The 20807-nt window shown below is 53.9% G+C and overlaps 3 protein-coding genes across 6 annotated transcripts; 2 read left to right on the top strand and 1 right to left on the bottom strand.

Moving 5' to 3' along the window:
• Positions 1-169: 169 nt before the first annotated feature.
• Positions 170-2964, bottom strand: UBL5 (ubiquitin like 5). 2 transcript variants are annotated; one of them, XM_029585683.1, is made up of 5 exons: positions 2833-2964; positions 1923-1997; positions 1294-1377; positions 755-792; positions 170-451 (listed from the first exon to the last, which is right to left on the bottom strand). In XM_029585683.1, exons 2-5 carry the CDS (start codon positions 1976-1978, stop codon positions 408-410), a joined length of 222 nt encoding a protein of 73 aa, XP_029441543.1. In that variant the 5' UTR covers positions 1979-1997; positions 2833-2964; the 3' UTR covers positions 170-407. The 2 variants fall into 2 exon arrangements, with proteins under 2 accessions (XP_029441543.1, XP_029441544.1); XM_029585684.1 differs by lacking the exon at positions 2833-2964 and adding an exon at positions 2680-2794.
• Positions 2965-3012: 48 nt separating this feature from the next.
• Positions 3013-7128, top strand: FBXL12 (F-box and leucine rich repeat protein 12). The gene is made up of 3 exons (XM_029585677.1): positions 3013-3168; positions 5160-5232; positions 5703-7128. Exons 1-3 carry the CDS (start codon positions 3038-3040, stop codon positions 6525-6527), a joined length of 1029 nt encoding a protein of 342 aa, XP_029441537.1. The 5' UTR covers positions 3013-3037; the 3' UTR covers positions 6528-7128.
• A 4476-nt stretch (positions 7129-11604) lies between these two features.
• Positions 11605-20600, top strand: LOC115081168 (hepatic lectin-like). Of its 3 annotated transcripts, XM_029585678.1 has the most exons (8): positions 11606-11923; positions 12956-13063; positions 13399-13473; positions 13954-14016; positions 14577-14636; positions 14983-15134; positions 16345-16457; positions 19481-20600. In XM_029585678.1, the coding sequence occupies exons 1-8, from the start codon at positions 11863-11865 to the stop codon at positions 19653-19655; spliced, it is 807 nt and encodes a 268-aa protein (XP_029441538.1). In that variant the 5' UTR covers positions 11606-11862; the 3' UTR covers positions 19656-20600. The 3 variants fall into 3 exon arrangements, with proteins under 3 accessions (XP_029441540.1, XP_029441538.1, XP_029441539.1); XM_029585680.1 differs by lacking the exon at positions 12956-13063 and having other exon boundaries at positions 11605-11923; XM_029585679.1 differs by lacking the exon at positions 13954-14016 and having other exon boundaries at positions 11607-11923.
• Positions 20601-20807: the final 207 nt, after the last annotated feature.

The following is a 20807-nucleotide window of genomic DNA, read 5'->3' as shown; positions in this document are numbered from 1 at the left end:
CATTTGGAAAGGGGGCTGAAGGGGTGTGGGGGAGTGGGGAGGCACGGCCTCCTGAACAGATACCCGATTCTTTGAATTTTTTTCCAGTCTGGGGAGGGCCTGGGTGTGGGGAAGCTCCCTGGCCCCCCCCCCGGGCTGCCACAACCGACTGCATGAAAGCGCAACAAACTGCTTTAATCCAAAGAATTTTTATTTTTGGTTGCAACCAAACTTATAAACCAGGCAAGACTTGCATGACACTCCCATTAATAGCAGTGAGAAGGGGGGGGGGGGACACAGGGCAAGGTGGGGGCTGCGATCCTTTAATTTTTTATACATATTATACATAAAAAAAAAAAAGTTTCTACTACTTTTTCACAGAGTAACTGAAAAAGGTGGGAGGTTTGAGAACGTGGCGGGACGCCAGATTACTGGTAATAAAGCTCCAGGTTCATGCCGTCGTGGATCTCGTCTGCAAGGAAGGAGTTAAGGGTCGTTTCACATCTGATCCACCACCGTCTGCTGCTATTCCCATCGGAACCAGCAAGCTGCAAAGCTTTCATGTTGGGCCAAGCCACGGGGGAGTCCAAGGAGAGAGCCCGCTTCACACAGCCCCGAGCAGGGGGACCAGTTAGTCAATTAAAAGTTAAACCAAAAGGTTTTAGGCAGGGGAGAGACACACACAGACCCATATCCTACCTAATCAGGAACTGCTCCTTTTCCCACACCCCCAGCGACAGCTCTTACACAACATTTTCACACCTTAAAAGGATACAGTCACATAGAGACACGTGGTCCTTAAAGATTGTGTACCTGTAACCAAAAGAAATAAGGAAAAAGTAAAAAATGAGACCGGTTCTATTCTCCTTCCTTCCGAAGCTAGATAGAGAGGGTTCAATTTCTCCCTAAATTTTCCCCACCTCCTCCAAACCCAATCCATAGTCTGTCCCTCTGACACAGATTCATGGGATGCAAGCAGAGTCACTTTATCCACCCCCACCCCCCAATTGATGGCATGCAACTTTTACAAAGTCAAATTATCTCCCCATGAATCCAATTTAAAAAAATAAAAAGCTTTTGTCATATTCTGATCAACAAATTAATCACACCAAAAATGGATGACAGTTAACAAGAAAGTGTGTGCTTTGTGCTAGGCCATTCTCTCACTTTTCCTACTTCAATACAAACACTCCTATTAAACCTGTCTATTCAAAACCCACCCATCTGAGTGTTCAATGAATTGTTTGTGGGGATCCAGGAAAAAGGCCTGAAAACCCCTGAAACTTTTTCCACCCTGCACACACACACACTCACCATTTCTTCAGGACAATTTTGTCCCAGCGGGTGCCTGTCTGAGCGGCGATCAGCTTCTTCAAGTCACCTATTGTGTCCTCCGAGCTGCAAAGAGCATCTTGTTAAGGGAAAGATCCTTAAGAAACAAAGAATGAGCACTTGTACTCTTGTTTTACAGTGGGATATCCACAGTCTAATGATCAGTACAGTAGCACTTTCAATTTACTGGACCCATCAACTCCGAGGAATTAAAAAAAAATAAAGCCTCCTCTGGAATGAAATGATAAATCAGAGCAAACACATAAAACCATTAATCCCTTTTTTAGCAGCCAACCTAACAAAAAATATTTCTGCTAGGTCAGATTACAATATATACTTTTTTTTAAAGACCCAGGGCTTTGAGGCTGCAGCACATGGCTTCTGGAGCTGCCCAGAGCACAGACCTTAGGAGAAGTGCTGAAAAAAAAAATGCAGAGCTCAAGGTCCTGTGCATATAATACTGTCTCAGCTTCCTGAACATCTGCTCCACTGGCTCCCTGTAATGTGTGTTCTAAACAGATCCATACAGCAATGGATCTGAGGGTTTTTAATACAAATGCCACACCTTTCTTACCAATGAGCAGGAGTGCCACCAAGGGAGTAAAGGATACTTGCATTTCACTCGGACCTTCTTACCCAAACGGTCGTTACACACCACTTCAATCATGGCTGCGGAGAGAAGAGAGCTGAAATAAAAAAAAAAAAAGTAACAAGAATACACATCCAGCCCAGTGATAGCAGCACAGTCGGTTATGTAGAGGAAGTACAGAAACACAAATTATTATAAAGAAAGACTCAGATGGTCCTCCCAGTCTGCCCAGCCAGGTGTCCAGTGCTGCACCTTCTGTTTTGGGTTGTAACTGCTACTCCGCAGCAGAGTCACTACCGGTTACCTTGGTTCATCATTCCCCTCCTTTGATCCCTAGGCATCCCACGCCCCTTTTGAGTTAAATTTACTGTCTTTCCCCCTCACCACCTCTTCCGGGAGGGCAGTCCGGGCATCCACCACCCTTCTCGGTGAAGAAGTATTTCCCGATCTTCCCCCATGGAATTTCGTTTCCTGAACCCTTGCACCGGAAAAGGTTTGACTCCCAGGCCTCATTACCTTGCAGGTACAGTATTTAAGAGTCCGTATCCTGCCTCTCCTCCAGGGCCTACTTATTTACGTCCATCACTCTCAACCCGTAGGGCTTTCCACGCAGACCCCACACCACTGGGGCTCATGATCGCTTCCACCTTCTGGGTGGGGGGGACGGACCTCGACAAGGACCTATGCAGGGGCACCGTCGCCTCCTCCTGCCTCTCTCCCCCCCTCTGGCCAGCACCTTTCCCGGACCTTTTCCACTAATTAATGAGAAACCCGCTTACACTGCGAGGTTAAGAATTAGGCCAAACAAAGGAACATCAACGGAAAGAGGCAACGCGTTAACAGTTACCGCATCCACCCAAACAACGAACGCTACTACCGCGCACAAGAGGAAACAGCTCCACGGCGATAAACGCAGCGCCCCGCACACTCACCTCCGCCGAGAACGGACCCAGCGCTCGCCACTTCCGCTCGGCAGCCTCGCGATGACGTCACGTCCGGCGGTCGGCCAATCGAGTGCGGCTCCGGAGCTTGACCCGCGCGCCACAATGTGAGAGGCGGGGCCTGGCGAGCGTCGCCTCGTCACGTGCAGGGGGCGGCTTCCTGGTCTCGCCGGCCGCGCTGCTTGCTGGCGAGACTATGGCGGCGGCGGCGGCGGCGGAGTCGCCGCTGATCTACCCCGAGGCAGCGGGGCTCTCCTGCTTCCCGGACAGCGTGCTGCTGCACATCCTCTCCTTCCTGCCCGTCAAGGACCTCGTGCGGAGCAGACGGTGAGGGGCGCCCTCGCTGCTCTTACTCCTCCTTCTCCTCCCACTTCCGGACCTGTGTTTTCGCTTTATTTCCGGCCGATACAGATATTAAGTCGGACGGTGTGCAGAAAAGCAGTTTTTTTCTGCTTTTCTGTACACTTTCCCGGTGCCTGCCTTAATTTGCCCCTTTGGGCAGGCATTAATTTCTGAAAGTAAAATCAGGCCGATACAGTACAGTGCGCTTCACCGTAGCGCACAAACGCGCGTCCAAACCCCCCCCCTACCCCCGTAACTTATAGCGCCAGCAACATGCAAATGCATGTTGCTGGCGCTATAAGTTACTCCTGCGTGATTCTGTGCGGCCAAGCTGCACATTTTACTTTCAGAAATGAGTGCCTGCCCTCTCGGGGATATTAAGTCGAAGGCCCCAAAAGTAAAAAATAATTAATTAAAAAAAAATTTAAAATCAGCTCGTGGGTTGAAAACTGGACCTTCAATTTTGCCGGCGTCCGGTTTCCGAACCCGTGGCTGTCAGCGGGTTTGAGAACCGATGCCGGCAAAATTGAGCATCAGCTGTCAAACTCACTGACAGCCGCTGCTCCTGTCAAAAAAAAAAAAAAAATCCAGTGACTTTTACTTTATTGGCCCGATTTTACTTTCTGTATCGCGCCAGAATAACTAATAGGGCCATCAACATGCATTTGCATGTTAATGGCCCTACTGTATAAGGGGTAAATCTAGCGAGAGGTGAAGAGCAGATCTTCATCAGAGCCCCGTGCAGAAGTTACACTCGCACATATTGCCGATACAGTACAGTGCGCTGTGCTGTATTCATGCTTTATGTGTATCAGTGTGATGCCTGCATGGGGCTCTGATGAAGATCTGCTCTTCACCTCTCTGTGCTGTATTCATGCTTTACGTGTATCAGTGTGACACCTGCATGGGGCTCTGATGAAGATCCGCTCTGCAGCTGTCTGTGCTGTATTCATGCTTTACGTGTATCAGGGTGATGCCTGCATGGGGCTCTGATGAGGATCTGCTCTTCAGCTGTCTGTGCTGTATTCATGCTTTATGTGTATCAGTGTGATGCCTGCATGGGGCTCTGATGAAGATCTGCTCTTCACCTCTCTGTGCTGTATTCATGCTTTATGTGTATCGGTGTAGAAGTGGGAGCTCTGATACACAGAGTTGTAAGTGCAAAGAATGACAGGTTCTTATGCGCAGAGCCTGGCCAGCTCTGTTTCACTGAACAGAAAGACATTGATGGACAGAACATACAGGTATAAAAAATTCATAGAACATCTGAGACACTGAGCAAGCCTGGAGGAAAATGTGCCTTGAGCTGGTAGCCAGGAGGGAGGGGCTAAATAGATAATGTCTGCTCTGCAGCTCTCTGTGCCGTGTTCATGCATTAAACAGCAGAGCAATCCCGCTTTTCTTCACTAGCGTGGCTGCTCTCCTTCCTCTCTCTTCCTGAGTGCCTCCTGTCTAGCTGCATTCCCTCACACCCCCCCCCCCCCCCCCCCCCGCTCGCCACAGAAAGAGATAAGTAAAAAGTATTTGTTTTCAAAGCTGTGAACGGGCGTAAATACCCGTGCAAAAGCTGCTGTGAGGGGCCAGTCCTCCTAAAAGTGTCCCCCGTCCCCCTCATCCTGCTTCTGGGTGCCCGAGACTGTGCACCCGTTAGGCCCCCGCTTGGAGTAAGTGTATCTTTCTGCCAGATAATTTGTGCACCTGCTCTTCCAGTTATCCAAGGATTTTTTTTTGCTTGGAAATTCCTAGATAAAGCCTGCGTATGGAGCATACGCGTGCAGCCTTTACCCCCGCTATGCAGGCTGCGTGAAAAACGTAATCGCACGAGATTCTTCTGTCGGTTTTAGCTGCGCCTAAGCTCCTTTGCTTCACGAGAGCTCCGTATGAAGGATCCTAAGGCTTTTTGGGCCCCCGTTCCTGGCCCTGGAGGCTTGTGGATGATGTTTTGTTTTTAATTACATGGTATCCTGTTTCCCCAGAGTCTCGACGCGCTGGAGGAGGCTGGTGTTAGACAAAACCCTGTGGAAGGACGTCGACTTAACACCTTACAAGGTAATGAAGTCTGTGTAATTGTACAAAAATATCAGAGGGCCTTGATGGTAGAGGGGATATGGGGGTGATAAAGTGACTCACCTCGAAGTCACACAGAGAGAATCAGTGACAGAGCCGGGGATTAGAGCTCAGGCACAGGGGGATAAAGTGACTCCCCCTGAGGTCACACACAGAGGGGAAAGTGACAGAGCCGGGGATTAGAGCTGAGGCACAGGGGGATAAAGTGACTCACCCTGAGGTCACACACAGAGAGTCAGTGACAGAGCCAGGGATTGGAGCTCAGGTACAGGGGGATAAAGTGACTCGCCCTGAGGTCTGTGGCAGAGATGAGGATTAGGGCAGAGCCACAGGGTCGGGGCACCCCTTGTATTGCATGAGTTCATCTCTGGTTTGTGTTGGGCCATCCTGAGGCGGGCGCTGCCCTGATGATTTTTTTTTTTTTTTGTCGCCTCTCGTGTTTTTCCATGCAGATAAATTCCAAAATCCTGTGGCATCTCCTCCGTCGCTACATGAGCGGCAGCCTGAGGTCCCTGAGAGTCAGGGGCTGCCTGCACTCTGCCAAGAAGCCGGACCTGCTGACGCCGGCCCTGTCGCACGCGCTGGGCCAGCGCTGCCCGGGCCTGCGCTGCCTGAAGCTGCGGGAGGCGGACCTGCGCAGGCTGAGCTACGCCGACCTCCCCCCCTCCCTGAAGAGGCTGGAGCTGCACCACTGCGAGATCTGCCTGGCCTGGTTCTGCATGCCGGCCGGCCCCGCCGCGTCCCTCCCCCAGCTGGAGCACCTGGTCCTCTACCACGTGCCCGCCCTGACCAACGGCGACCTGGAGGAGGTCTGCATGTGCAACCAGCTGAGGACGCTGGTCCTGTCGGGGACCTACCGGCTGACCGACCACGGGGTGCGGCTGGCCCTCCACTACCTGGGGAGGGTGGAGCGCCTGACGCTGCAGAGCTGCAACCTGACGGAGGGGGCGCTGCGCGTCCTGGCCAGCCACGCCGGGGCGCTGCGGCACCTGGACCTCGTGGGCTTCCACCTGCTGACCGACGTCGGCCTTTCCTACCTGACCCCGCTGAAGACCCTGGAGAGCCTGGGCCTGGAGCAGTGCTGCCAGCTCTCCTCGCAGGGCGTGGCGGCCGCCTGCGCGGCCCTGCCCGGCCTCAGGCGCCTCAACCTGGACGGGATCCGCTTCAGGGACCAGGGGATTTCTAAGATTCGGGACAGCCTACCGGACTGTGTCGTTACGAACGCCGTACTGGACTCTCCGGCCCGGCCACTGACTCTGTGTGTGACCTCGGGGTGAGTCACTTTATCCCCCTGTGCCTCAGTTCTAATCCCCGGCTCTGGCCCTGATTCTCTCCATGTGACTTCGGGGTGAGTTGCTTTATCCCCCCTGTACCTCAGTTCTAATCCCCGGCTCTGTCACTGACTCTCTGTGTGTGACCTCAGGGTGAGTCACTTTATCCCCCTGTGCCTCAGTTCTAATCCCCGGCTCTGGCCCTGATTCTCTCCATGTGACTTCGGGGTGAGTTGCTTTATCCCCCCTGTACCTCAGTTCTAATCCCCGGCTCCGTCCCTGATTCTCTCAGGTGACCGACCCCCCCCCCCCCCCCCCTTGAGTTGCTTTGTCTCTCCCTGTGCCTCGGTGACTCCCATTTTAATTGCTTTTCATTAGCAGTGGATCGGTGACTGTGGATGGGAGACGATGCAGCCTCACACAGGGGGTACACGTGAATGACTTTTAAAACTCGGGGGGGGGGGGGGGTGGCCGGCCCGGCGACGAGCGCTGTGGCGAATGCCCGGGTGGGACGGACCCGGCTTTGATCTTCCGTCCCCTGGGCTGGCCGGGGCTGGGGACGCTGCAGAGCTGGCGTTGATGACCCGGGGGGGGGGGGGGGGTGTGCGTGTTGGCCAGGTTCTGGGGGGGGAGGGGAGTCCCGTCCGAGGACTCTTGCTGCCATTTAATCGGCTGATTTGGGAAGGGAATTTTTTTTTTTTTTTTTGCACAGGTTGTGAAGATGTAGAGATGTGATTTTTTTTTTTTTTACGAATAAAACCTTTTTTTTTTTGTCTTAAGCGAACGAGTCGTGGTTGTGATCCCTGTGAGTTTTACTCGGGCATGGCGGGGTGGGAAAGGAGGGAGGTGTTTCCTGCGGAGGGAGAGGGGCCTGGATCCCATCCCCCCACCCACCGCGCTCGCTGTGGCTCGGAGCAGGTGATCCGGGGGTTTGCCGGCACCCTGACAGCCCATGGCCCGTCCCGACTCCCCCTATCTCTGCTGCTCTTCCCAAAAAAAAAAAAAACCCAGCTTCTCGCGCGCAGAGCTCTGGACGATCCATTTGAGATTTCAGCCGGACTGTGGGGTTACCCTTATTGGTTTGTGACGAAACAACGCAATGATCAAATAGATTATAATAATAATAATACGGTGCATCAGAAATGCAGGACACGTCCCTAAAATATCAGCACAATTAATGCATTAACCCCGTGGTAACTTTCTAAGAGAGGGATTGCAGGTTCGTTTTTTGCTGCCCACTGTGCTGGGAGAGCTCGTGGCGGGGATCGGCGGACGGTGAACGCCCTTAAGCGAAACCCGCTCCTGACCTTGCGATGCCGCTCCCTGCCGCTGGGGTTGAGGGTATGGGGGGGGGGGTGGATCTGTTTCGTGCCATCGGTAGAACGGCAGTGAAGTCGCTTCCCCCCCCCCCCGTTCCCTAGCCACGTCGTTGGGCTTTCAGCTCGATGGCGGCCTGGGCCCATGAGGCCTCCGTTCGCAGCTCGCCACGCACCTTCCCCTCTGTATCCCCACGGCAAAACGTGAGGCGGGGGGGGGGGGGAGGGGGCACGCGTAGGGCACGAGCCGGGTCCACAACAAAAAACCCACAGCGTTCCTGAAAAAGGAAGTAAAACACTGACAAAAAGGGAGAAATGAAAGTTGGGCCAGGCCCGAAGGAAGGGTTTTACGCTGACTCGACGAGATCGGCTTGTTCGGCGGAATCCGAGGCGCGGCTCCCTCTCGCGGTTCTTCCTGACATCCCCGCCCCCTGGTGGAACACAAGTGACGCGACGGGACGCCGTCCAGCCGTCGACCATAGAGTTCTGCCTGCCCCCGATGCCTGCGCCACTCTAGCTAATGGTTCTCTCCCAGCCGTCGGCTGTACGTGCTTGACCACCTGCACGATATCGTCTGTCTGTGCTGTATTCATGCTTTATGTGTATCAGTGTGATGCCTGCATGGGGCTATGATGAAGATCTGCTCTTCAGCTGTCTGTGCTGTATTCATGCTTTATGTGTATCAGTGTGATGCCTGCATGGGGCTATGATGAAGATCTGCTCTTCAGCTGTCTGTGCTGTATTCATGCTTTATGTGTATCAGTGTGATGCCTGCATGGGGCTCTGATGAAGATCTGCTCTTCAGCTGTCTGTGCTGTATTCATGCTTTATGTGTATCGGTGTGAAGCCTGCATGGGGCTCTGATGAAGATCTGCCCTTCAGCTGTCTGTGCTGTATTCATGCTTTATGTGTATCAGTGTGATGCCTGCATGGGGCTATGATGAAGATCTGCTCTTCAGCTGTCTGTGCTGTATTCATGCTTTACGTGCATCAGTGTGATGCCTGCATGGGGCTCTGATGAAGATCTGCCCTTCAGCTGTCTGTGCTGTATTCATGCTTTATGTGTATCAGTGTGACCCTGCATGGGGCTCTGATGAAGATCTGCTCTTCAGCTGTCCGTGCTGTATTCTTGCTCTGAGGAAGACCTGTATTCATGATTACTGCTATAGCGTGCACTAAGATGAAAATAAAAACGAATATTTTTCAGCTGCACTTACCTAAGATTTGTTCCAGTCTTTGCCCCGTGGCTGTGTGGCAAGGACGCCCTGAAACCTCCTGAAAGCTTGAGTTGGACAGGAAAGTTAACGGAGGGAGGGGAAGATGACAGGCGTGCACACACAGTGCTGGACCTCAGAAGACGTTTTCCCTTTGGATCCCGGAATTATGGAAGTTGGGTTTGCATTGACTTCATTGTGTGTCCCCTGGTCTTTGTACTCTTTGAAAGAGTAAATAAGTGATTAACGTTTACTCGTTCCATTCCCCTCATTATTTTATAGCCCTCTATAGCCTTCAGCCATTCCTCATAGGGGAGCTGTTCCATCCCCTTTATCATCTTGGTCTGTACCTTTTTCTAATTCTGCTCTATCTTTCTTGAGATGTGGTGACCAGAACTGCACACAGTACTCAGGATGAGGTTGCACCATGGAGCGATACAGAGGCAGTGTGATATTCTCTGTTTTATTCTCCATTCCCTGCCTAATAATCCCGTGCATTCTGTTTGCTTTCTTGGCTGCTGCTGCACACAGGACTCAGGATGAGGATGCACCATGGAGGGATACAGAGGCAGTGTGATATTCTCTGTTTTATTCTCCATTCCCTTCCTAATAATCCCCAGCTTTCTGTTTGCTTTCTTGGCTGCTGCTGCACACAGGACTCAGGATGAGGATGCACCATGGAGGGATACAGAGGCAGTGTGATATTCTCTGTTTTATTCTCCATTCCCTTCCTAATAATCCCCAGCTTTCTGTTTGCTTTCTTGGCTGCTGCTGCACACTGAGCAGAAGATTTCAACGTATTATCAATGATAACTTCCAGATCCTTTTCCTGAGTGCTGACTCCTAATGTGGAAGCTTGCGTTGTGTAACTTTAATTTGGGTTTCTCTTCCCTAAGTGCATCACTTTTTTTTTTTTTTTCACATTAAATATCATCTGCCCAGTCTTGCAATTTTTCATGTTCCTTGTGTGATTTTAAAACTTTAAATAATTTTATAGCATCAGCAAAATTAAATGACCCAGGCCAACAGAATACATCAACATTTGAAATTCGGGTCATCTCATAAGAGAAAAACAAAATTTGCAGCTGAGCCAACCTGGGAAAACTCTTTTGTGCCTAAGACGCCTTCCTGTGCTTGAAAAGCCTTGCAATATCAGCAGCCGATGACCTCGATGTGCCGTCTCTTTGTGCGCTTTCGGTAAGCTTGCAAGATTTGCGGTTTATCTGCGTAATGGAGGAGGAATCCCGCTCTCTGTCTGTTCTGAGCGGCGGACTCGGTTCACGGACCTTGCGCGCTCGCTCTCTCAGCCTCCAACTTTCCGGTCACCGCCGCGATCGCAAGAGCGAGCTTGGCGTCGGTCTGCGTTTTCAGCTGTTCCTGCCTAAAGAAGACAGGACAGATCCCCTGAAGGTCCGAGTTTCCCTCCATAGGGTGCAACAGTCTCTTTACGGCCTGGGGGTACTGATGACACAGACAGAAGGGGAAAAGCCCAGGATGGCTTCTACAGCCTGGTCCATAAGCAAAGCTCGTCGGGCAGCACTGTCTGAAGTTTCAAGGAGCTTCATCGCCCAGTAAAAATGTTGCTAGCAGTAAATTATTCATGGGTCATCATAAGGCTTGGGGATAACTGTACGGAGCGGTAGCGGCTACCCTTAAGAGAAAGACGAGCATGACCTGCATGGCGCCACAGATACTATAATAATAAGTTTTGCTGGGCAGACTGGATGGACCATTTGGTCCTTTTCTGCCGTCATTACTGGGTTACTAAATGTTACTATGGACTTGTGACTGCAGTAAGTTAACTCTCATCCTCTAGCACTGAAATCCAACTTCTTTGCCTCATCCATGCACTTTCCGATGTCGTTGTAAATATCTCCTGCTCTGGGGAAATATCTCATTCTGCTCCGGCAGATTTGATTTGTATCAAGAAAGTCGGTAGATAAAAGCCTTTAATAAATAAATAAAAGAGGATTTGCATTCAGACAACAACCAACAAGGACTGAACTTCACAATCTGGGTAAACAAATAAGTGTGGGGGTAGCTTGCTTATTATGGCAGTTACTACCAATTAAGCCTGATACATCAGTTTGAATGCATGTACAGCGCTGCTCTCTGCTTCTACGGCAGGGAGAGATGTGGAAAAGAGGATTTACATTCAGACAACATCCAACAAGGCATTGATCTGTGCAGTCTGGGTAAAGAAGCATAGGGGTAACTTGCTTGATGCGGCGGTTACTACCCTTAACCATTAAGCCTTATGCTCACCTTTGATGCAGCTCCAACATTACTCTCTGCATCAATGACAGGGGATGGCAGGAAATTTGAATCAAACAGTTACCAACAAGGGCCCTGAATTTGGTGGTAGATGAAACAGATAAGTATGGGAAAATAAGAGTCGAAGCTTGCTGGGCAGACAGGCTGGGCCGATTGGTCTTTTTCTGCCGTCATTTCTATGTTTCTATGAAAAGATCAGAATATTAAGTGTTTTTTAAATATATAAATAAGCCAAGGCAGAGTTTTGAAAAGCACTGCCTTCCGGATGGCAAAAAAAAAAAAAAAAAAAAACCCTTTTCTGATGAATCTGTGGCTCATCCCCGGTTTTATTTCCGATGTGAAACTGCTGCATTACTTCTCATTTTCGACCCAATGTCCTGCCCACTGCCCCTCTCCGACACACCCACTCCAAAACCCAGCAGATCTATAACTTACAGAGGGACCCCCCCGTGGTAGCCCACAAAAGCAACCACAACACACAGACCGGCACGGGCTTTCCAGGATAAGGGTCCACTTCATCACACAGAGCTGGAGAGGATGGATTCTGACATCGTGGTGGGGCACAGGAGGCTGGAGGACGAGCTGATGATCCACACAGGTGGGAACCCTCTCCGGGCTGCAGGCAGTGGGGGCAGAAAGAGCCCAGTCCCGCTCCTCTCCGCACAGCTAAAACCATCGGGGGGGGGGGGGGGGGCGGTGCGGCAACCCAACCATCAACCCTAAAACAGTGGGAAATGAATTCCAGTGCAGAACTGCACAATCCAGAGAGCTCTCTCTTCCCAAATACCTTAACTCACCATCTCCAGAGAGTTAGGGCAGCTCCAACAGGCAGATTGCAAGAATTAGAGAGGTTGAAAGGGCGGAAAATACCAAAGAAAATTCCAGCAAAATGCAGAGAGCGCAGGGGCTGGAAATACCAGAGGAGACTCCTGAGAAATGCAGAGAGCGCAGGGGCTGGAAATACCAGAGGAGACTCCTGAGAAATGCAGAGAGCGCCGGGGCTGAAAATACCAGAGGAGACTCCTGAGAAATGCAGAGAGCGCAGGGGCTGGAAATACCAGAGGAGACTCCTGAGAAATGCAGAGAGCGCAGGGGCTGAAAATACCAGAGGACACTCCTGAGAAATTCAGAGAGCGCAGGGGCTGGAAATACCAGAGGAGACTCTTGAGAAATTCAGAGAGCGCAGGGGCTGAAAATACCAGAGGAGACTCCTGAGAAATGCAGAGAGCGCAGGGGCTGAAAATACCAGAGGAGACTCCTGAGTCATGCAGAGAGCGCAGGGGCTGGAAATACCAGAGGAGACTCCTGAGTCATGCAGAGAGCGCAGGGGCTGGAAATACCAGAGGAGACTCCTGAGTCGTGCAGAGAGCGCAGGGGCTGGAAATACCAGAGGAGACTCCTGAGTCATGCAGAGAGCGCAGGGGCTGGAAATACAAGACGTGGCTCTCAGCTTTTCCTCACAGGTTTAGGATCCTGGGACCTTTAGTACAGGGGCTCTGGTGTTGTAAGAGGGGAGGTGTGTTGAGGAGATATTGAAAGTTTTCTCTGCCTCCCTGATGACCAGAGGAGGGAGGTGTGACTGTAAGTTTTGGGGGTTCACAATGTAACCTGGGGTCTGGTTTCTCTGCAGAACGGGGCCGTCCTCCGAGCAAGGTGCGATCTCTGTATCTCATGTACGCGCTCCTGGCGGTCGCCTTCCTTTTCATCCTGATTCTGTTTGTGGTCTCCTTCTCCAGAGGTTTGAACTTAATGCTCCTCTCTCTCTGCACCCCGCATTTTAAATTTTTGGGGTACATTTTCTGGACACAGCGCCTCTCTCTTTACTTGCAAGCTGGCTCTCATCAGGGATCCTATCTGCACAGCCGCTCTCCTCGCTCCTTCCACCTCTTATCTCTTTGATTTTTACCCGTCAAGCAGCACCCCAGTTCTTGCTTGCCACCTGTCTCTCATCAGGAACCTTCCCTTCCCCTGCACATTTTTTTTTTTCCCACAGATCCCCTGTCCCTCTGCTTCGGTTTCACCTGGCACAGGGCAAACGTAGAGAACATTGTTACTTCTTCTTCTCTCCTGCAGCCCCCAAGGAGTCCCCAGCCATCACCGTCCGGGCCAACGAGAGCACCCCGGAACTGATGGCCCTGCAGAGCAAAGGTGAGAGTCCCCCCCCGCGTGACGCCGGGGCATCTGCTGAAAAGGGTTGACGGCGTGCCCAGGGCTGAGCTGGCGCGGGGCACCGCGGAGTCCCCTGCCCCCCCCCCCCCCCGAGGAGCTTACAGGCTGACGAAAGGCATCGTCCTGCAGCCCAGTGAACCGGGACGCGGGCGGGGGGGGGGGGGGGGGGGGGGAGCTACGGGAGCCGAAATCCCCCGAATCGGAGGGGCTCTGCCGTCTCGCGGCGCGCGCTCCTGGGGAGGCCGTGAAGCGGTAAGCGTGGAAGGCAGGGCGCGTGAAGCACGGTCCGTGCAGCCGGATTGCTGAGACCCGTAAATACTCTGGATACATTCAGAGGCAGGCGGTGGAGCCTTCGTCCCGAGGCCAGGATGGGCCCTGGATGTCCTGAGGACGCGTGGGCCCTGGATGTCCTGAGGACGCGTGGGTCCCTACTAGTAAAAACTCCTTTTCTGATTTCAGTTCAGGCTATGTCTTCTGATAACCACGACCTGGAAGACCACATCAGCCAAGTCAGAAGCCAAGGTGTGTGTGTGTGTGTGTGTGTGTGTGTGTGTGCGCGTCTCTCCGTCTGCCCCCAGACTGAAGGCCCTCCAGTAATAAGCGGCTCTCTTTTACCTTACGGGACTGAATTTGCTAACTGCTGAGGCTTGGGGGTAGCTCTGGGATGAATTTGGACAGGTTGAGGCTGAGTTAGTTGGGGGGGGGGGGGGGCTCTGGATGGCATCGGGTTAGGATCGGATTCAGGGAGGACTGAGTTGGTTGCACACGTCAAGATATGGGGGGTTTAGAGGTGAATTAGGCTGGAACCGGGGCTGAGATTTAAGGTTTGACTGAGGTGAAACTTTGGGTTAAGGTTAGATACGGTGGGGCTGACCCTCGCCCGAGTGAGTCCACCTGCCTTCCCCCCCCCCGTGCTCAGAATCGGGCTGCAGGGTCTCCGGGTCCGGCCATCGTCACCAGGGGAATTGCGTTCTGCGCCTTCCCCGAATGCTCCAGCCTGCCGGGACCCTGAAGCTGATGAAACAGGTCCCCTAGGCGGCACCGCCGCTGGCTTTACATATTTGCCCTCTCTTCCCTTTCAGTGGCCATGCTTTCTTCGCAGTTTGTGGAAATGAAGGGCATCTTGCAGAAGAACGCGAAGGGTAGGTGTCACGGTTTGCGTTTCCCTCCCGGCGCCTGCGTCCCATCTCCCTCCGATGCCGCCCTCCTGAGAGCTGGCAGGGAAGGGGAAGGAGGGAGGACAGAGGAGAGGTGGGCATGAGGGAGATAAGAGGCCCCCATCCTAAGATCCACTTCTTCCTAACCCTATATCCTGGCAAACTACCTCCCCTCTCTACCTGTGCGTTAATTACGTGCAGCCTCCCTCGAGTCTAAAGATCCAAAGGCTTACAAATCGATAAGTCAGGAGCTGCATCGGTGAGCTGGGAGGCGGCGCAGAGGCAGCGCTTCCAGGGCACCACCCCGGTCACTTTTCCGTTACCCCTGCAGAATCCCTCTGCGGCTACCTCTCCACAGACTGGGAGGCGTTCGGCGGTCACTGCTACTTCTTTTACCAGTCAGAGCTGAACTGGATGGACGCCAAGGCGATGTGCGAAGCCCTGAACTCCACCCTGGCCGTGATCAACAGCGCCCAGGAGCAGGTGACGCTTCCTATCACCAACTCATATCCAAATCGCTGCTCGTGCCGGCGGCGGCTGCAGTGCCGCAGAAATAAGCAACTTCCCTGTACGTGCCCCAATCAGTCCAGACCGTGGGTTGAGCCTCCTTGTCCAGCAGGTGGAGACAGACCAAAACTGAAAGGGTGTCCTATATCAGGACAGAGCCTACCCTGCAGCCCTTCAGTATTTGTCTGTCTCCAGCAGATGCCAGGCAGACTAAGCAATAAGAGAGTCAGTGACAGAGCCGGGGATTAGAGCTGAGGCACAGGGGGATAAAGTGACTCACCCTGAGGTCACACACAGAGAGTCAGTGACAGAGCCGGGGATTAGAGCTGAGGCACAGGGGGATAAAGTGACTCCCCCTGAGGTCACACACAGAGAGTCAGTGACAGAGCCGGGGATTAGAGCTGAGGCACAGGGGGATAAAGTGACTCCCCCTGAGGTCACACACAGAGAGTCAGTGACAGAGCCAGGGATTAGAGCTGAGACACAGGGAGATAAAGTGACTCCCCCTGAGGTCACACACAGAGAGTCAGTGACAGAGCCGAGGATTAGAGCTGAGACACAGGGGGATAAAGTGACTCACCCTGAGGTCACACACAGTGAGTCAGTGACAGAGCCAGGGATTAGAGCTGAGGCACAGGGGGATAAAGTGACTCACCCTGAGGTCACACATGCAGAGAGTCAGTGACAGAGCCGGGGATTAGAGCTGAGGCACAGGGGGATAAAGTGACTCACCCTGAGGTCACACACAGAGAGTCAGTGACAGAGCCGGGGATTAGAGCTGAGGCACAGGGGGATAAAGTGACTCACTCTGAGGTCACACACAGAGAGTCAGTGACAGAGGCGAGGACTAGAGCTGAGGTACAGGGGGATAAAGTGACTCCCCCTGAGGTCACACACAGAGAGTCAGTGACAGAGCCGGGGATTAGAGCTGAGGCACAGGGGGATAAAGTGACTCCCCCTGAGGTCACACACAGAGAGTCAGTGACAGAGCCGGGGATTAGAGCTGAGGCACAGGGGGATAAAGTGACTCACTCTGAGGTCACACACAGAGAGTCAGTGACAGAGGCGAGGACTAGAGCTGAGGTACAGAGGGATACAGTAAGGCTCTGGAGGAAGGTCAGATCCTGGGGTCACTGCCAGATCTCATCTCTCTTCACCTGGAATCTGTTTTTCTGTTCTTTTGCAGTATTTTATATCAAGCAGATGTAAAAATGAGCGATACTGGATCGGGCTTCATGATGTCAACAAAGAAGGAGATTGGGAATGGATCGATGGAACAGACTACAACACTTCCTACAAGTAAGATTAGAAGGAAAATTACCTGCAGGATGAGATGGGTTCGCAATCAAATGATAAAAACCTGCCCTAGGCTTTGGCCCGACTCATTAGTTTAAAACAAACGGAACGGATGAGGTGTGTTTCATTCGCGCGGTTGGAGAGGCCTCCCGATTCGATCCGTTGCCCCCAAATGAAACGAATTGGCTTTATTCGTTGCATTTTGTGCTTTTGTTTTAAACGAATGCACATCCCTAATGGGTGCAAGGATACAGACAATGCCGGCTCTAGGACTGTAGGATCTGAGAGGATGGGGGCAGAGATACAGAGCCTGTCATCTCTTGGACTGGAGGGCTCAGGGGATGGGTGCAGGGATACAGAGCCTGTCAACTCTAGGACTGGAGGGATCAGGGGATGGGAGCAGGGATACAGAGCCTGTCACCTCTAGGATTGGAGGGATCAGGGGACGGGAGCAGGGATACAGAGCCTGTCACCTCTAGGACTGGAGGGCTCAGGGGACGGGAGCAGGGATACAGAGCCTGTCACCTCTAGGACTGGAGGGATCAGGGGACGGGAGCAGGGATACAGAGCCTGTCATCTCTAGGACTGGAGGGGTCAGGGGACGGGAGCAGGGATACAGAGCCTGTCGCCTCTAGGACTGGAGGGATCAGGGGATGGGAGCAGGGATACAGAGCCTGTCGCCTCTAGGACTGGAGGGATCAGGGGATGGGAGCAGGGATACAGAGCCCTGTCACCTCTAGGACTGGAGGGATCAGGGGATGGGAGCAGGGATACAGAGCCTGTCACCTCTAGGACTGGAGGGATCAGGGGATGGGAGCAGGGATACAGAGCCCTGTCACCTCTAGGACTGGAGGGATCAGGGGATGGGAGCAGGGATACAGAGCCTGTCATCTCTAGGACTGGAGGGATCAGGGGATGGGAGCAGGGATACAGAGCCTGTCGCCTCTAGGACTGGAGGGATCAGGGGATGGGAGCAGGGATACAGAGCCTTTCGCCTCTAGGACTGGAGGGATCAGGGACGGGAGCAGGGATACAGAGCCTGTCACCTCTAGGACTAGAGGGATCAGGGGATGGGAGCAGGGATACAGAGCCTGTCACCTCTAGGGCTGGAGGGATCAGGGGATGGGAGCAGGGATACAGAGCCTGTCACCTCTAGGACTGGAGGGATCAGGGGATGTGAGCAGGGATACAGAGCCCGTCGCCTCTAGGACTGGAGGGATCAGGGGATGGGAGCAGGGATACAGAGCCTGTCACATCTAGGACTGGAGGGATCAGGGGATGGGAGCAGGGATACAGAGCCCGTCACCTCTAGGACTGGAGGGATCAGGGGACGGGAGCAGGGATACAGAGTCTGTCACCTCTAGGACTGGAGGGATCAGGGGATGGGAGCAGGGATACAGGCCTGTCGCCTCTAGGACTGGAGGGATCAGGGGATGGGAGCAGGGATACAGAGCCTGTCACCTCTAGGACTGGAGGGATCAGGGGATGGGAGCAGGGACACGGAGCCCGTCACATCTAGGACTGGAGGGATCAGGGGATGGGGGCAGGGATACAGAGCCTGTCACCTCTAGGACAGGAGGGATCAGGGGATGGGAGCAGGGATACAGAGCCTGTCACCTCTAGGACTGGAGGGATCAGGGGATGGGTGCAGGGATACAGAGCCTGTCGCCTCTAGGACTGGAGGGATCAGGGGACGGGAGCAGGGATACAGAGCCCGTCGCCTCTAGGACTGGAGGGATCAGGGGACGGGAGCAGGGATACAGAGCCCGTCGCCTCTAGGACTGGAGGGATCAGGGGACGGGAGCAGGGATACAGAGCCCGTCGCCTCTAGGACTGGAGGGAGCAGGGGACGGGAGCAGGGATACAGAGCCCGTCGCCTCTAGGACTGGAGGGATCACGGGACGGGAGCAGGGATACAGAGCCCGTCGCCTCTAGGACTGGAGGGATCAGGGGACGGGAGCAGGGATACAGAGCCCGTCGCCTCTAGGACTGGAGGGATCAGGGGACGGGAGCAGGGATACAGAGCCCGTCGCCTCTAGGACTGGAGGGAGCAGGGGACGGGAGCAGGGATACAGAGCCCGTCGCCTCTAGGACTGGAGGGATCAGGGGACGGGAGCAGGGATACAGAGCCCGTCGCCTCTAGGACTGGAGGGATCAGGGGACGGGAGCAGGGATACAGAGCCCGTCGCCTCTAGGACTGGAGGGATCAGGGGACGGGCGCAGGGATACAGAGCCCGTCGCCTCTAGGACTGGAGGGATCAGGAGACGGGAGCAGGGATACAGAGCCCGTCACCTCTAGGACTGGAGGGATCAGGGGATGGGAGCAGGGATACAGAGCTCGTCACCTCTAGGACTGGAGGGAGCAGGGGACGGGTGCAGGGATACAGAGCCTGTCACCTCTAGGACTGGAGGGATCAGGGGATGGGAGCAGGGATACAGAGCCTGTCACCTCTAGGACTGGAGGGAGCAGGGGACGGGAGCAGGGATACAGAGCCTGTCACCTCTAGGACTGGAGGGATCAGGGGATGGGAGCAGGGATACAGAGCCTGTCACCTCTAGGACTGGAGGGAGCAGGGGACGGGAGCAGGGATACAGAGCCTGTCACCTCTAGGACTGGAGGGATCAGCGGATGGGAGCAGGGATACAGAGCCTGTCACCTCTAGGACTGGAGGGATCAGGGGACGGGAGCAGGGATACAGAGCCTGTCACCTCTAGGACTGGAGGGATCAGGGGACGGGAGCAGGGATACAGAGCCCATCACCTCTAGGACTGGAGCGATCAGGGGATGGGAGCAGGGATACAGAGCCTGTCACCTCTAGGACTGGAGGGAGTAGGGGATGGGAGCAGGGATACAGAGCCCGTCAGCTCTGTGAGGATTAAGGCTGGGGCTCTATGACTTGGTCAGGTTTGGTTGGGGTTACATTTGGGGACAGAGTTGGGGTTCTTACGGGTTGGAGTAGGGGTTCGGCTTAGCTCGGATCCCGGTTAGGATCAGGGTCGTTCCAACATTGTCCTTGCTTTGGCAGGTTCTGGCAGGAGAACGAACCCAACGACTACCATTGTAACGAGGACTGCGTGCACGTCTGGCTGAAGGGCGAGTGGAACGACGTCCACTGCACCGACGAATGCTACGCCATCTGTGAAACTGCGGTCCCTGTCTCCCTGACGCCAGCCGCGTCGGAGCAGGCGGGCGTGCACTGAGCCGGAGCCCGTCGGGGCCGAAGAACGCCGCCCGCCTGCCCTTCCGCACGCGTTTAAATCCCGGGACGCCGCTAGATTTCAGCGGTTACGACAAAGCTGCACGCCCTGCGAGCCCGCGCTGCCCGCGCTCCGGGTGTGGCCGTGTGGCGACGGCACCACGGCCGCCGGGGGAGGGGATTTATAAAAAGTCAATGAATAATAATAAAATTGCTTCGCGCAGAATTTGCCGGAGCATCCATGGCTCCGATTCCCGGGGGTGGCCATCCCCGTCAGGTGGGTCCCTTGACGCAGTGACACACACCCCCCCCCCCCCCCCCCCCCGCCCAGGACCTGAAGGTTGCTTCTCAGACCCTGGAGGGAGCAGGGAGGAGGTCGCGCCGGTTGTGGAGAGAGGGGGGGGGGGGGGGGTCGGCTGGGGCTCAGGGCCCTCGCGAGTCCCCACTTCTCTGTGCCGTCCCCCGCTCCTCCACCCTGCCCTCGGAGTGCCGCTTCCTCCCCCCTAGGGGGCAGACCAACCGTTCCATCCTCCGTTCCCTAAAACTTTTAAGGATTCGAGGGTATTTCGTGGGGGGGGGGGGGGGAGAACGTTAAAAAAATAAATTTAAAACTTGGCTATTCAAACAGGTATTTACCTCCCCCCCCCCCCCGTCCTCCCCCCTCTTTCCATCCCTCCCTCCTTCCCCCCCCCCCCCCACAAGTTCTATCTATTTATGCCTCAAGTTCATTTATAAACCCCTTGCCTTGGTCCGCTCGATCCTCTTTATTTTCTGTCCTGTTTCCCCCCCTTGTTCCTTCACCTCCCTGTTGAATGTAACTTTTTATTTTCCCTTCCAATGTTATTTTCCCCCTTCCTTGTAAACCCATGTGATTATGCAAATGAATGTCCTGTATATAGAGGTTCTAAATAAATAAATAAATAAGCCCCAGCTCTCTTGTTTGCCCGGATCCGATTCTGGATTTCCTTACTCGGCTTCCTAAACTCAAGCTTGAGGTGACTTTACCTTCAGAATACTCAGTGAGTACCAGGTCCCCGTCCCGGGGAGCTTACAGCCTAAGCTTGTACCCGGAGCGGTGGAGACCGACGTGACTTGCACAGGGGCTCAAGGAGCGGCAGCTCCCCACACACACACACCTGCCCCTCTCTCTCTCTCC

The sequence above is a fragment of the Rhinatrema bivittatum genome, chromosome 19 (genome assembly GCF_901001135.1).
Source record: "Rhinatrema bivittatum chromosome 19, aRhiBiv1.1, whole genome shotgun sequence".
NCBI lineage: Eukaryota > Metazoa > Chordata > Amphibia > Gymnophiona > Rhinatrematidae > Rhinatrema > Rhinatrema bivittatum.
Note: the sequence above shows the minus strand (reverse complement) of the source record. Positions and strands in the feature narration are given on the sequence as shown.

Excerpts from the sequence above, each read along its gene's own strand:
- UBL5 (XM_029585683.1), bottom strand. The coding sequence starts at position 1,978 with ATGATTGAAGTGGTGTGTAACGACCGTTTGGGTAAGAAGGTCCGAGTG. Across the intron at positions 1,378-1,922 it reads AAGGTCCGAGTGAAATGCAA|CTCGGAGGACACAATAGGTG; the intron begins GTATCCTTTACT and ends TGCTCTTTGCAG. Across the intron at positions 793-1,293 it reads AAAATTGTCCTGAAGAAATG|GTACACAATCTTTAAGGACC; the intron begins GTGAGTGTGTGT and ends TTTTGGTTACAG.
- FBXL12 (XM_029585677.1), top strand. The coding sequence starts at position 3,038 with ATGGCGGCGGCGGCGGCGGCGGAGTCGCCGCTGATCTACCCCGAGGCA. Across the intron at positions 3,169-5,159 it reads GACCTCGTGCGGAGCAGACG|AGTCTCGACGCGCTGGAGGA; the intron begins GTGAGGGGCGCC and ends CTGTTTCCCCAG. Across the intron at positions 5,233-5,702 it reads TCGACTTAACACCTTACAAG|ATAAATTCCAAAATCCTGTG; the intron begins GTAATGAAGTCT and ends TTTTCCATGCAG.
- LOC115081168 (XM_029585678.1), top strand. The coding sequence starts at position 11,863 with ATGGATTCTGACATCGTGGTGGGGCACAGGAGGCTGGAGGACGAGCTG. Across the intron at positions 13,474-13,953 it reads GATGGCCCTGCAGAGCAAAG|TTCAGGCTATGTCTTCTGAT; the intron begins GTGAGAGTCCCC and ends TTCTGATTTCAG. Across the intron at positions 14,017-14,576 it reads CAGCCAAGTCAGAAGCCAAG|TGGCCATGCTTTCTTCGCAG; the intron begins GTGTGTGTGTGT and ends CTTCCCTTTCAG.